At 49.6% G+C, this 14726-nt stretch overlaps 1 protein-coding gene and 1 long non-coding RNA gene across 2 annotated transcripts; both read right to left on the bottom strand.

Annotated features, from left to right (window-relative positions):
• Window positions 1-251: 251 nt before the first annotated feature.
• On the bottom strand, window positions 252-3132 carry LOC119695659. The gene is made up of 3 exons (XR_005255323.1): window positions 2839-3132; window positions 2373-2490; window positions 252-2014 (listed from the first exon to the last, which is right to left on the bottom strand). It is a non-coding gene; the product is annotated as an uncharacterized LOC119695659 (long non-coding RNA).
• A 153-nt stretch (window positions 3133-3285) lies between these two features.
• On the bottom strand, window positions 3286-5599 carry LOC119696076. The gene is made up of 4 exons (XM_038125593.1): window positions 4735-5599; window positions 4293-4480; window positions 4025-4145; window positions 3286-3415 (listed from the first exon to the last, which is right to left on the bottom strand). Exons 1-4 carry the CDS (start codon window positions 5597-5599, stop codon window positions 3405-3407), a joined length of 1185 nt encoding a protein of 394 aa, XP_037981521.1. The 3' UTR covers window positions 3286-3404.
• Between the last annotated feature and the right edge of the window lie 9127 nt (window positions 5600-14726).

Here is a 14726-nt window from a genome sequence, read left to right as displayed (position 1 = left end):
GCTCGTTTGTCAAAGTGCTGACAAAGGCAGCGCAGCTGGCTCAGGCTCCCTGTTGGCTTCTGGTCTCTGGGCTGAGAGCTTCAGGGAGACACTTGGAGCTCTTCCTAAAGAGCTGCCCATGGAATGGGGAGTGGATTTATCCTTCCCGGGTGGCTCCTACTTGGATTCTGTGCTCAGTGCAGTCCCGGAGTTTCCTCAGCAGGGCTCTGCAGCGAGTTCTGAGCCAACGTGTGGCTCTGCTGCCAGCCCAAATCTGCGCTGCCCTTGCCCAGCCTGAGTGCAGGTGGGGCATGTGCTGGCCATGGCCAGAGATGTTCATGCCCAAAATCCTCCAGCATTTACATCTGCTAATGGCTTTCGGTAGCACAAATCACAGAACACCCATCGCAGCTGACAAATGGCATTTCTTGCAGATTGCTACAGACGCACTGCTAATCAACAAATATACGAGAATCAATTTCAGACAAAAAATGTCATTTATTACAATTTGCTACACCCGTGCTGACAATACACAACTATACAAATCTCAAGGTTAAACCCAGGAAATTTATTAGTACAACCGGTCTATGTAAAAATATAGAAATAGCAACTTCAGTTAACAAAACCTAATTTACTGCAAATCTCTGCAACACCTCACTATGCAAAAAGATCAGTTAGGTGTTTAACAAATTATTACATGTTACTACAAGTGTACAGACCATATAGAAATACAAAAAGATGGATCCCCTCTCTTAAGTAATCCTGTACCAAGAACTCTATTGATAGAATTATACAATTATACAGAACTAAATACATATATACACACATATATAAATACATATACAGCAATAAATAGAAGTAAATATAGATTAAATATTACATATTATGTACTATATAAATAACAGATATATACAACAAATTTATCTCTAAATATACAGATATCACTGTACCAATCTAAATATACAACCAACTGCATCAATACAAATACACATCTGAGCTATACATCTGAATATATATGTAAAAATAATTATACACAGAAATGGATCAATATACATATAAAAGTAAAAAAGTACATCTATCTACCAATACAAATACTAAAATACCTATTTAAAGAGCCATGACTGCGTCAATAGACATAGACAGCAACAAAACTGTATACACAGGTGTCCTGGTTTAAGGAAAATTTGGGAGAAAACTCCAAAAGGGGACCCCTCCCCCCAACTGTTTCGGGAAGGATTCCTCCGAGAGAAATGGAAAGAATGTGTATATTTAACAGCCAAAACACCCCAAAGCACACAAAATGAACAATACTGGATGACAAGACTCTCTCACTGCTCTGAAAAAGATGACAAATTCAGAAAGTCTCTCCTGGGAGTCGTTGCTCTGTTATCAGTCCCTCTGGCCCTGGGGATAGCTGCTGCAGACCACAAGGTACAAACTCTCGAATGTTTCCCAGGTCCCAGTCCAGAGCAGGTTTGAGTAGTTCCAAAAAAGGGAAAGGAAAAACAGTCCAGGGAAAAATTTGGACTGCTTAGCTACACTAACTAATGAGTAGAAGCAAAAAGCAAGAACAAAGCAGGAGCAAAGCCGAAGCAGTAGCAAGAGCAAAGCAAAAAGCCAAGCAAAAAGCAAAAGCCGCATTATGTACTGCCCCGTCTCCATGACCCACCAGCCGTGGGGGAACAGGCTGTTAACAAAACCAAAACAAAACATTCGCTCTTCAGAGCAAGTCTTGAAGGCACAGAATACATATATATACACATATATGTAATTAAAAAAAAAAAAAAAATATATAATTGCACATACATATAGCATACATCCATAAATACAATGACATATAGAAATAGGCCTGTACAAATAGCAGGCTACAAATGCACATATCCATATAATAATCCCTGTCCATGTACAAGTCCGCGTATCTTTAAACAAAATTCTAAGCAGAGGGATCCCAGCTTCCCCGTCTTCAAAGCCTCTCCCTCGGTCTCTTCCTCCCGTGCAGAGCAGCTCTCCTGGACAGGGACAGCAGATGGGACATCTGGGAAGCAAAGGGAACACTGAGTCAGTATGGGGACGTTTCCCTTGGCAGCAGCTGCACTTCCATCAGGGAAGAGGAAATCTCAGAGCCTCCCCAGGAGGGCTAGAAAGAAAAAGCAGCCGAGCGGGCCAGGCTGTGGTGAGCGCAGCCGCGGTGGGACTGTCCCGCAGCCCCGGCAGCCCGGCACAGCCAGCACAGCTGCCTTGCCCAAGGACAGCCCCTGTGCCAGCCGGGGCAGCTGCGCTGAGCAGCCCCAGCACGGGCAGGGCCCGCTCCTGCCCCGCCGGGCAGTGCCCAGGGCCACAGCCCACCCTCAGCCACCCTCAGCCCCACCCTGCCCCCGGCCCTGTGGCCTCACCCGGGCTCTCTCCAGGCTGGCAGCAGCAGGTCCCCGTTCACTGCCTCTGCTGCTGGCCTTCAGCTTCTCCCTGCTGGCTCCCGTCAGTCTCCGCCTGTCCTCAAGGTCCTCATTGCAGCTGTGGCAACAGTGGAGGCTCTGGAATTGGTTCCAAGGCCTGGCAGAGCTGCAGTCCCGGAGCCCTCTGTGCTCCCTGCTGGCCCCCTCCATCCCCTCAGCCCCGCCATGCTCTCGGTGAACCCCCAGCCCCCTTTGGTTTCTTCAGCCCCTCACAGTCCTCTCACCCCCCTCAGTCCCTTCTGACCCATCCCGTCCCCTTAGACCCGCCAGCCCCTCAGCCTGTGCCCCTTCCCTGTCACCTCAGTGCCACCATTGCCCTCGGCTGCCCCACGCCCCTCAGCCCCAGCAGCACCTCAGGGTCAGCGTCCCTTCAGCGCCACCGCCCCCTCAGCCCCCTCTGTCTCACCGTCCTTCAGCAGCTCCTCAGGGGACAGTGCCTGGGGCCAGCGCCAGCTCCCACCGCTCCAGGGACACCCGGGGCTGGAACTGCTGCTCCGCCCAGCCCGGCCGCCAGCTCGGACCCAGCACAGGGAGAGGGGACAGAGGGGGCACAGGGGGAAAAGCAAGAAGTGAGGGAGGAAGCAGAGCAGAGAAACAGGTTAAAAAGAGGCCTGTACCTATACAGATATCAATCTATGTAACTAAATCCCCATATAAAAATATAAATATGCCTATTTATAAATATTACTATACACATGTATAAATGCAATTATGCATATCTATACATACACCTACACATCTAAAAATATAACTGAATACACCTAAAACTAAAATTAACTATACAGATCTCTAACCATCTAGATACATAAATATAACTATACAAATCTATAAATACAGCTACATAGAAAAATAAATATAACTGTACACATCTATAAATATAACTAGAGACAGAGGAATTCTACCTGCCCGATGGTTACAGGCTCTCCATCTGTCTCTTCCTGCCACACAGGGCAGCCCTCCTGAACAGGTTCATCACATGGGATCTGGGAAGCAAAGGGAACACTGAGTCAATATTAGCCCTTGTGCACACGTCCCTTGAGCACCCATTGTCCTTCTAGCAGGGACTGTCAAAGATGGCCTGAAAGGCAGACTCTCACTTGGCAATTTGAAACCTGCTCTTTCAAGAACAGGGATCCTTCCAAGTGTTCAAAACTGAACTGTGTAAAGTATTTATGTATCCCGACAAAGTCTCAGCGCACACAGTGCAAACGGCAACCCATGAGAGCTTGAAACACAAACAGTCCCAGTGACAGAGAGACCTCAGTCCTCACTGAAATGGCTGAAGCTGAGGGATGCTGGGAGCTGAGTTATGAACCAAACTGGGACACCCAGCTTGGTGACACAACTCCCACAAAGTCAGGTTTATTCCCTGCTCTCTTGCCACAGCAGAGGACTCAAGTTTCAGAGCCTCCGGATAAGTGTGGAGGGCAGGGCTCAGGGAGGTTGTGCCAGTGCAGGATTTGAACTGAAGGCACCAGGAAGCACCAACCCGGCAGACAGGAACTCAATTCTGCTCATCTCCCTTCCTGCCAGAGGCAGGCTCAGAGCAGCCATCTCACACCTCTCTAAACCAACGGGGGCTCTGTCCTTACCACGCTCCTCGGGCTCTGGGGAACTGTTCCCGAAGGTCTCGGTGCCAGATGAGCATTCCTCTGCTGCAGCTCTGTCCACAGGCTTGCCTCCTGAAGACTCAGGCACAGCATTAACATTCCCCTTGAAAATATAATGGAAAGAAAGAAAACTAAAGATCAACCAGTATTTTCTTGGAATCACATCAGGCATACACTTACTGTCCTTCTCCATATAAAAGTGTTCAAAAGTTCTCAGCCCAGCCTCTTCCATTCCCTCCAATGGCCTTACCTGAGCAGAGGGAGACCTGACAGGCAGGGATCTCCTGATCTCCCGGATCATTTTCTCTACGGCAGCGCCTAGATCCAATGGTGAGGACTGCTCTTGCCCAGGTGTGTTCTGTGCTGAGCTGGAGGCTGTCAGTGCTGCACAACCTGCACTGCTAGCTGGAGCGCTGGGCGCCGAAGTGCCTGGGGTGGCTGCAAGAATCCAAACACATTGGTCATGCTCCACGATGTGGCTCTGGGACACAGAGCTCTAGCGCTGCTTTGGATCAAACATCAGGGGAAACACAGGAAAGAAAACCAGCCAGAGAATCTTCTGGCCTTCTAGGTGCCCCTTCCTAGTAGGCTTGACAACTTCTGGCCGAGAAGGACAGTGCCTTGTGGAAAAATACTTCAAACGGTCACTTTTCAGAACCTCTGACAAAAGCAAGGCTAGAAGTCTTTCCTACCTCGTGGGTCGTAGGCTGGGGGCTGCTGCTCCCAGTGGAGCTGCTGGAAGCTGCAGGGCTGGATCCTGAGCACCTGCTGCTCGGCCAGAGGCAGCTGCTCCCCGTAGAGCTCCTGCAAGCGGCTGGGGGGCCCCTCCCGCCCGAGCGGCAGCGGCCGCTCCCCGTGGAGCCCGAGGAAGTGGCAGGGCGGGATCCCGAGCACGTGCCGCTCGGCGGGCGGCGGCCGCTCCCCGTAGAGCTCCTGGAAGCGGCTCGGCCCCTCCCGCCGGGCCGGCACCGGCCGGTCCCGGTGCAGCAGGTGGAAGCTGCAGGGCGGCCGCCGGGCGAGCAGCGGCCGCTCCCTGGGCAGCGGCTGGAAGCGACCGCGCCCGCCCCGTCCGTCCGGCAGCGGCCGCGCACGGGGGAGCTGCTGGGAGCCGCAGGGCGGGCGCCGCCGGCCCTCCCGCCCCGCCGCCGGCCGCTGCCTGCTGGCCGCGCTGCGGCGCTTGACGCGGAGCAGGAGGTCGGGGCGGTCGCGGCGAAAGCAGGGGCTGCTGTAGTGGAGCCAGGCGCCGGCATCGCCCGGCGCAGCTGAGCCAAGCCAGCCCGGCACCTTGCGGAAGCCGTAGCGGTAGAGCTGCCGCACGAAGCTGCCGAACTGCGTGGCCCTGAAGGGGTGCGGCACCGGCGCCGCCCCATCGCCACCGCCCCCGTGGGCGTCGCCCGCGCTGAGCAGCTCCCGCTCGAAGAGGCAGCGGTCGACGAGCAGCCCCTGGGCGCGGCTGTCCCAGCGCACGGAGCGGACGCGGGGGCTATTCACCAGGCGCCACAGCTTGGCGGGGAAGGTGCTGGCGCTGAGCCCGGCGGGCAGCGGCAGCTCCGCCATGGCGTCGATCGCCGACTGTGGCCACGACGTTGGCCCCGAGCGCAACGGCCGCGGCTGCAACGGCCTGAGGGGGGCGCTGCGCTCGGGCCCGCGCGCGCCCGGCGCGGCCCCGGCGCGGGCCGGACTTGGCGGGGACGAGCGCGGCAGAGCCGGGGCCGCGGGCACAGCGCGGGCGGGGCGGCTCCCGGGGCTGGCCGGGCTCCGCGCGGCACGGCACGGCACGGCACGGCACGGCACGGCACGGCACGGCACGGCACGGCACGGCACGGCACAGCCGCTTACGGCAGGGCTCGGCGGGCAAGGCAGGCAGGGAAGGGCAGGGCACTGGGAGCAGTGCCGGGCTCTGTCCCCACGCTGCATCCCATGCCTGGATCACTATCGGTGACAGAGAGGAAGGCCATTGCTCTTTCTTGCAGGGGGAAAGGGGGAAAAGGGGGGTTAGAAAACATTAATTTGGCCTCCTTTTCACCAGACTAGCTGGTTTTATCTCACCATGTCTGCCTGTCTTTGGTAGAGTTGGCACATTTCTCATGATTTGGAGTCAGCGACAGTAGCAGAAAGGGACAGCAATTTTGTCAGCATTGATATCAAAACTAACGTGCTGCCCCATGGATGGATGTTGCTTTAGCCAAGGGATTTTTGGCCTAGAGTTGTAGCGAACTCATGCTGGTGTCTTCCCAAACAGCATTGCCTTTTTCTTTCCTCAGGAATCACCGCTTCTTTTTCTTCCCCCCATCTGGGGAGAGTTCCCGTGCAGATGCCTCCTGCAGCCAATTCTTGTCACTGTAGGCTGACAGAGGAGGTCTTGCAATGGAGAGAGCATCCCTAGAGCTGCTGTGGAGAGCTGAAGGGGGAAGCTTTGTCCCTTAGTCTTGAAGTCTTGTTGGGCAGCTGCTTGTGCTCTGGGGGACAGACATCGATGATGTTTATCCAAGCCTTGCAGGCTCATTCCTGACCTTCCTGACACACCACAGAGACTCTGGGGATTGTCGTGTTGGCAAACAGATTTCAGTCTGGGGACTTTTTGGGGACTTCCTCCATGTCAATACCTTCATTCGCCATCTCTGTGAGATTTCAAGAACTCGCTGTGAATCCCTTTTCTATCTCTCTCTCTCTCGTATGATAAAAACTTCTTTGATAGTTTTGTCCATCATTTGTTGCACACACTGAAGTATGCACGGTATTACTACTAATATCACTACCAAAACACCCAATACATATAGACCTATTTTCCAAAGTTCTCTTAGCCAAGGTGCAAAGCTCCATTCTTGGATCAAATCATCTAACCATTGTAGGAATGGGCCCCCTGTGGACAGAGTGACAGAACTTTCCTCTGTTCCCCAAAAGGAAAAGCCCAGAATTTTCTACAGCAATCAGGTCCTCATAGGACCTTCTGAACTTCACCTCAAGTTTGGGGACAGCTAATTGGCCACAAGCCAAAAGGTCCCGCCTGACCCATTTAGTAGAAAAAGAGAGAATAAAGAGGCCAAATCTCTTTTGTGAGGTGTCTTTACCAAGTGCACACAGATGTGTACACGGCTCGGTTTTGTGTTTGTGATTTTGCCTTTTATTAAACCTTTTTTGTTCCTGATGCTGAGCATAAGCCTCCTGCTTGTTTATGCCTCCAGAAAGAGCTGAGCTGTTCTGGGGTATAACGTTTGGGTGTTGAGAGCTTATCAGATTGGCTCAAAACCCCGGGCAAAAACGTTATATGTGGCGCCTAGACAGGATTTTTCTCATATTGAGAAGAACAGTCTGGGAATATTTTGATTGCCCTCAATCAAAATTAGGACATTTTTCCTTGGTATTTGTGTATTTGGAAAGCAGGCCTGCACCTGGGTTTTTGAGCGCCTAAAGAAAACCCAGGAAAGGGATTTGAGGTCTAAGGGGACCCCAAATCAAAGCCTCACGCTGGTGAAAGAGGCTGGAACCAGAGACAGAGACCGAAGTTTGCACGGCAAACCTGTGAGGACTGCCCGTCTGCTAAGCTGAAACAGTGTTGCGAAATCAGCTCCGGGAGAAAGGGCAACAGCTGAGAACCACCTCGGTGAGTGTAAAACATGGGCTCAAAGCTGTCAGTTACTGAGCAGGAAATTTATTTTTATTTGAACTAAAAGCTAGAAATTCAATATGTAAATTTTGAGTAGAAACAGCTTAAAAAACTAATTATATGGGTATTCCAAGAGTTTCCAGATGTAGATATGTCTCAAAGACTCACTCCAGTATTCTGGGACACAGCGGGACTGAAATTATATCATATGGAAAAGAATAAGAAGTCCAGCTTGAAGCTGCATCCAATATTCAGGACGGTGTTAAAATTTGTCACTATGGAATGTGAAAAGGGGGCGAGAACTGCCCAAAGGCAGGAGAGCAGCAGAGACAGAGCAGAGAGCATGCAGCAGGAGGGGGAAAGTTTCAGAGGAAAAGAGAAACCTTCCCCTACCCAACCCGAGAACCAGAGACGTAAGAGGAGTAGGAGAGAGATATCCCAGCCAGCCACCCCTCCCCCTCCACCACCCCCCGAGAGTAAATATCAGAGAAGCCCTGGCCAGGTTTCTCTGATAAATACCTCTCCAGCATGCCCTGCCCCAGAGAAGCACTCCCTATTCCCTCTTAAAAATTGCCTCCAACGCACAAAATGAGTGAATTTTGGCAGTAAAATCGAAAAAAGCCAAACCGATGGTAACCCCTCTGAGAACAAAGCACCACGTGGAGATAGCGGCCATAATGACCATGAGGAAGCTCTGCCCTTTGTGGGCATGGCCCGCCACTCTCCTCGGGTTCTCAGCGTTCCCTGAGTGCTTGGTCCCTGAGCTCCTGCCCATCACAGGGACTTGCCCCTTTTGAGGGCCGTGCCCGGGCGCTCTCCCTGCCCCTGCTCCCGGCCCACTCCCGGGACGCCTCGCCCCCTCGCCGCAGAGCATGGGAGCCGGATGGCATGTCCCGGACGTGACCCCATCCAAGATAGCGGCGCCCATGCCGGAGATCATGCCGGAGATAATACCAGAAGATAAAGTAGAATATTCTCATGAAAAGGAGTGTAATTGCCAAATATCGGAGGAAGAGTTTCATACATCAGAAGGCACAGATGCCTGGCAGGTGATTAGAAAAGATGCAGTCCAGGAAGGGGACTGGGATATTGCTACAAAACTGAAAGTGTTTCCAGTAAAGTACACTGCAGGGGCTGTGCCCTGACCACAGTGGGAGCAGATAAAGTCTGCAGAATTGAAAGAGATATGCCAAGCATGTAGGTTACATGGGAGAGAATTGCCGTATTTCAGAAGTAAAAGTAAACCAGTCAAATTTATATGTTTAATGTCCAACATGTTCTGTGCCCTATAATTGATATGTGTTGAACCAGTCTCTGTTTGTCTCTAATTGTTAAGTTTGTGCTGTATTTGTTATGATTATGGTGTTTTGAAGTAAGCTGGAGGTATATTGGAAAAATCAATAATTATGCCTAAACAAGGGAAGGAAATTTAAAACACCACATTCAGTGTGTAAAAGGAAAGGTACGTCATAAGTAAATTTTAAGGTTTAACTGCATATTTGAGAAAAACAGGGAAATATTCAGATTGTAATATGCAAAATTAATAAGGAAAACGAGTTTTTAAAATACTAATTAGATTCAAGTCACAAACAAGGAAAATTGAAATAAGATAAGGTATAAATTGCATAAGTAACTGGTTGTGAATGTTATCCATGTGTACAAAAATTGTCATGCGGTTTGGGTTAAGAGAGTACAACATATTATTCAAGCCTGGGGGTTGTCACCTTATGAAGTAAAGTTTAAGATATCTTTTGAACATGGTACCTATGAGGCAAAGGAAAAAGTGTGGTAAATGATCAGAACTTTTGATAGAAATAATAATCCCTCAAAACACATCTTAAGACAATCTTTTAAGATCTTTCCCAGGCAACACTTAGGAACATAACTGTGATCCAGACCAAGGAACAACAGTGGATCCTTACCTTACCAACAAAATCAAAGAGGATTGTGAAAGAACCTGAGAAGTGGACAGGAGCATCTGAACCGAGTGGTACAAAAGTGACTCTCAAACGGTAAAGGGGTAATAATGAATCAGGAAAATCCAAATGATCCAAGAAACATACACAGGATCACACCTAACTGGGAAGTGAGACCAAGCTTATATCAGTGGTTTCAGGTACCGCTTGGACAGACTTTAAGATGCCTTTGATATCCACCTTGGCAAGGAACACTGCCAGCACAAACAGGGGGATCTGGACTATTTCAAACAGAAAATTCCTGTATTTTGGCCTTAGCCTGTGATTTATACAAAGAGGAGGGAGAGTAACAACCTACATCAGTGCCTCATAATATACCATGCTTGAGCCATCCAAACACCAGACATGCTAGTTGGGGGAAATGTAAATGTTTAAGTTGTGGGAAAAATTGGTATTGTAGTTCACACAACAGACACTCCCATTGCAGGAAGTGTCAGGGAACAAGTGAGTCACCTATCCAGGTAGAGCTTGAAGCAGCTGAAATAATAACCTTATTTTGTGGATGGGAATTATTAGTTTCTGTTACATGGGAAATACCTGAGGAACTGTGGAAAAATACACTTAAGGAGTGTCAAAAACGATTTGCCTGGAAATTAGCTAAAAGGAAGTTAATGTATAGCCAAAAGGTCCCGTCTGACCCATTTAGTAGAAAAAGAGAGAACAAAGAGGCCAAATCTCTTTTGTGAGGTGTCTTTACCAAGTGCACACAGATGTGTACACGGCTCGGTTTTGTGTTTGTGATTTTGCCTTTTATTAAACCTTTTTTGTTCCTGATGCTGAGCATAAGCCTCCTGCTTATTTATGCCTCCAGAAAGAGCTGAGCTGTTCTGGGGTATAACGTTTGGGTGTTGAGAGCTTATCAGATTGGCTCAAAACCCCGGACAAAAACATTATAAACCATGACTCACCATCTTCTTTAATTTGAGCTGTCAAATCTTTCAGTGCTGTGGCGGTGTCAATGGCAGGAGTGTCGCGACCTTCCTGAAGAAGTACCTTTGTAAAGACGTCCCAGGGGCACAGCCACAATCCTGGCAGCAAAGTGATTCTCAGCTCTTGGCGGCGGTGCCAGAGACAGGGAGAAAAGAGACTTGAGCACTGTGTGCCTGGTTCCACAGAGTGGAGGCCTTTATTAGAGCAGGGCCCGCTGTGAAGGGAGCCAGGGACAGCAGCTTGTGTGTTTCACAGGGAAAAACAGGGGTTTGTATAGGGAACTGGAAGGGTGGGGAGAAACAAGTAACAAATGGGATACATGTAACTAGTAGGAGTGACAAGGGGAAAACCAATGTGGAACAACACATTAACATAGAACTGCAAAGGATCATGGGCAGAAGGGTTTCCTCACCCTAAATGTGTGTGCCTCGTTCAAGGGTTGGCTCTCCAGGGGAGAGCAACTGCTCTTTTGCTGGCTGATTCCTCGGCGCCCATGACTCCCCCTGCTTTATTTAATACAAAAGCGTCTCCTGGAGACTTATTAAGTAGTTTTTTAAAGCATCCAAACATACAGATGGAAATAATGATAACTAAGACGAATCAGAAAACATTTTGAAGAAGGGGACCAACCCAACCCCTGAGTCCTCAATTTCCAAAGATGTTGTCAAGCCACTGGGGTTCAGTCTTAGTCTTGAGCTTCGTGACCATGCTTTGAAGATTTTGGATGCAGGCATGGATGCTTTCACCGTGACTAGATAGATTGAAGCAGCACAGCCCGTCAAATTCCTCGCAGCCATGTCCATGGGCAAGGAGTAAAAAGTCTATCACGGCACGGTTTTGAAGCGTCGCATGTCGGGTGGTCTCCTCATCAGCCAGGAGGTCACTTAACACAGCAGATGTCAAGTTGGCCTGCTTACCAAGCCAGCACTCCAGGTGAGAGAGCTCAACGAGGGCTTTGGTGGCAGAAACCCAAGGTAAGAAAATGGACATCATCACCTTCTTAGTATATGACCAATCGATAATTTTGCTGTCACAATTTTCATCTAACTGAGTGAGTTCTTGCTTTTGGTGGGCCAATTAATTCTTTTTCTGCTACTCAGTGATAGTGGTGGAGTTTGGAGTGAGGATGGTAAGCTGGCCAAGTGTGCAAGGACCTCCTTGCAGGCGGGAGGGAATCCCATCCCACACTTTGTCCCCACAGATCAGGAACATGCCCTGGGGCAACACTCTGGGATGACGGGTGTGGGCAGAAAGTGTGCTGCTGGTGTAATTGCACCAATTGAATTGGTTTTATCGTTTGGTGACACATCTCTCTCGTAAATTGATTTTTTGAATTCTGCAGCAGGCCATGGTTTACTGGATGGATGGTTATAAAAAATACAATATGTGGCCTTGGAAGACCCGAAAAGCTCCAATTCTTGGGGCTCCTCTGGTGCATGCGGCAAAATCCTCATCCACTCATCCCATATGTCCACTGGATTGGGCTCCTTCCCAGTGAAGGGATACTCGTTGGGCTTCAAGGGAATCCCTACCAGACACTATGCAAGGGGATTGGTGGCACTGCCCATGGAAAAGCACATGTGGTTCTGTTGGAGAGACTTTGCGAGGGTGATCCATACATTCTCCTTGGGCTGCGCTACTAGCCAGGCATCCACAGTTGACATCACAAGAAGCATCCAAAGGGTCAGGAACTGCAAATGGGCTCTATTTTCCATGGTACCAAGTAGTCAGGTCATCTGTGGGAGGGTTGTTAACAAAGGAAGTTAGTTTTGAAAGAAGGAGGGGGGGGTAACTCCTGCGTTCAACTCTCCCATCCTCCCCCCTTTATTTATAAATTTATAACTGATGTTAGTAATAGGATAACAATTAGTGAGGTAGATGATTGCTGATGGGACCATTTTGTGCAGTGGGGGCACATGGTCAAGCATTGGCTGTTGCAGCATGAAATGGCTTGCATTAAAGTGCATTAGAGTGCATTGACATCATCCATTGGTGGATGAAGGGATGAGAGAGTAGAGGAGAATGAGGATGAAGAGGATAAGGAGGTAAGGTAGCGACTGTGACTGTATGAATGAGGAATACTGATTTGGGAGAAAGGGTATCACAGCACTGAGATTTGGAATTGGGGAGGGGAGGGAATTTCAGGAGCTTTGCTTGTCATGGGACATGTCGGCGTCGTGGCAGCTTGGTCTTGTTTGGAACCTGGTGACGGGCACATTGGCTCTCAGTGGCAGTGTTCTCCTGCGGGGTCTTTGTCTCCAGGCAGAGGTTGTCTGTTGCTCCGGAGGACCTGTGTGAGTCTCAATAGAGTCAGCGTTATTTGGCAAAGGATGTGTTTACAGGACCTAAGTATGGTTTGACATTTTTTCCTTGGAGCCATTTGGGACCAGATGGTGTGGACACACAAAAATACCCTCTTCCCCGGGTAATCAATAGGAAAGGTCCTGATCTTTGTTGCAATTCGGGGTCCTTGATCAGCACCGGTGGCTTCTTGGTAAGCTTAGCTTGGGTTGAATTGGAGAAGTGCCATATTACAGGGGGATCAGGCTCTGAGAATGAAGAATTTAGGAAGTTGATAACATAAAGTGCTTTGCAGAGCCTCTCAACGGGAGGAATGAGCTCTGTTCCTCCCCACTGCTGATCAAGGACTCTCTTGAGTGTTGGTGGGTTCTTTCCACAATTGACTGCCCTGTGGGAGAGTGTGGTATGCCTATAGTGTGCTTCACCGCCCATTGGTGAAGAAGTCCCTCAATCTGTGGGAGGTGTAAGCAGGTCCATTATCTCTTTTTATTTGTTGAGGGACTCCCAGGGTAGTGAACGCAAGGAGAAAATGCCAGATGGTGTGCTTGGCATTTTCTCCTGCATGGGCTGAGGCAAACACAGCACCTGAAAATGTGTCGACAGACACGTGTGTGTATTTTGTTCTTCCAAAGGAAGGAATATGGGTGACATCAGTCTGCCATATCTGGCAGCTGCTGAGGCCTCGGGGGTTAACCACAGTGTTCATTGATGGAATCTGATATGACTGACAATTTGGGCACGTCGCAACAATTGCCCTAGCTTGGTCCCTGGGTAATTTGAACATCCAGATTAAAGCAGGGACATTTTGATGATAGAATGAGTGGGATAATTTGGCTTGGGCGAAGATGTCTGGGATATTGGCTGTTCCAGCAGGCATGGCAAGTGCATCCGCCCTCCTGTTTCCCTCTGTGATGGCACCTGGGAGGTCCGTGTGTGACCTCACATGCATTATGTAATAAGGCTGCTTCCTGTGGGAGATAAGATGGATTAGTTTAGAAAGCAATTTATATAAGATTGGATTGGGGACCTCCTTAAGAAAAGAATGTTCAGCCCTCATAGCTACACCCGCGACATATGCTGAATCGGTCCCCAAATTAAAAGGTTCTTTCAAAAGCCCTGGTGATGGCTGCTAATTCTGCAATTTGAGGTGATCCTTCGATCACCTGGACATCAGACTCCCACTTCTGTGTCCTGGGATCCCTCCAAGTCATTACTGACTTGTGGGATTTCCCCAAGCCGTTGGTTGGGGAAATCAGAGTCAGAGCTTTGAGCGGTGTTTTGCTTAATATTGACTTTGGGACCAGATTAAATTCTGTTTTGAACAATTTGTGGCCAGGTAGATGGAAATTTGGCCTGTGTAGCTATCAAGAGCGAATTGGAGGCTTTTGTGGGTTTGGAGCAAAGGCTCCAATTCCCCAGTTTTGAGTGGAAGGAAAATGAATGTGAATTCACACCCCGCAAGAGTGTGGAGGCGGGCTCTGGCCCTTCTAATAAGGTTTGCCGTGATTCCCTGTGGAGTCGTGATCGTTTTTGTGGGTTGGTTGTGAATAAGACCCACTCGATGATGAGGAGTGGATCCCTCAATGTCCCATCCCATTGGAAAATGAGTTCATGGAAATGTGGTGCCTTATCAAGGATGAGGCATTGAAAGGGCAGGCTGAGTTTGTAGCGATGGGCTTGCCATGAGGACAGGGCTTCTTGGACTTTCAGAATGGACTCCCGGGCCTCTTGTGTGAGGGTGTGTGGTAAGTCCAGGTCTTTGCTGCCGCGGAGTAGGTTGAAGAGGAGCACAAGGACCTCTGTCGTGATCCCGAGCAGGGGACATACCCAGTTGATGGATGCGCAAAACTGGTGGAGACCCGCAGGGTCC

Source organism: Motacilla alba, chromosome Z, assembly GCF_015832195.1.
Source record: "Motacilla alba alba isolate MOTALB_02 chromosome Z, Motacilla_alba_V1.0_pri, whole genome shotgun sequence".
Taxonomy (NCBI): Eukaryota; Metazoa; Chordata; class Aves; order Passeriformes; family Motacillidae; genus Motacilla; species Motacilla alba.
Note: the sequence above shows the minus strand (reverse complement) of the source record. Positions and strands in the feature narration are given on the sequence as shown.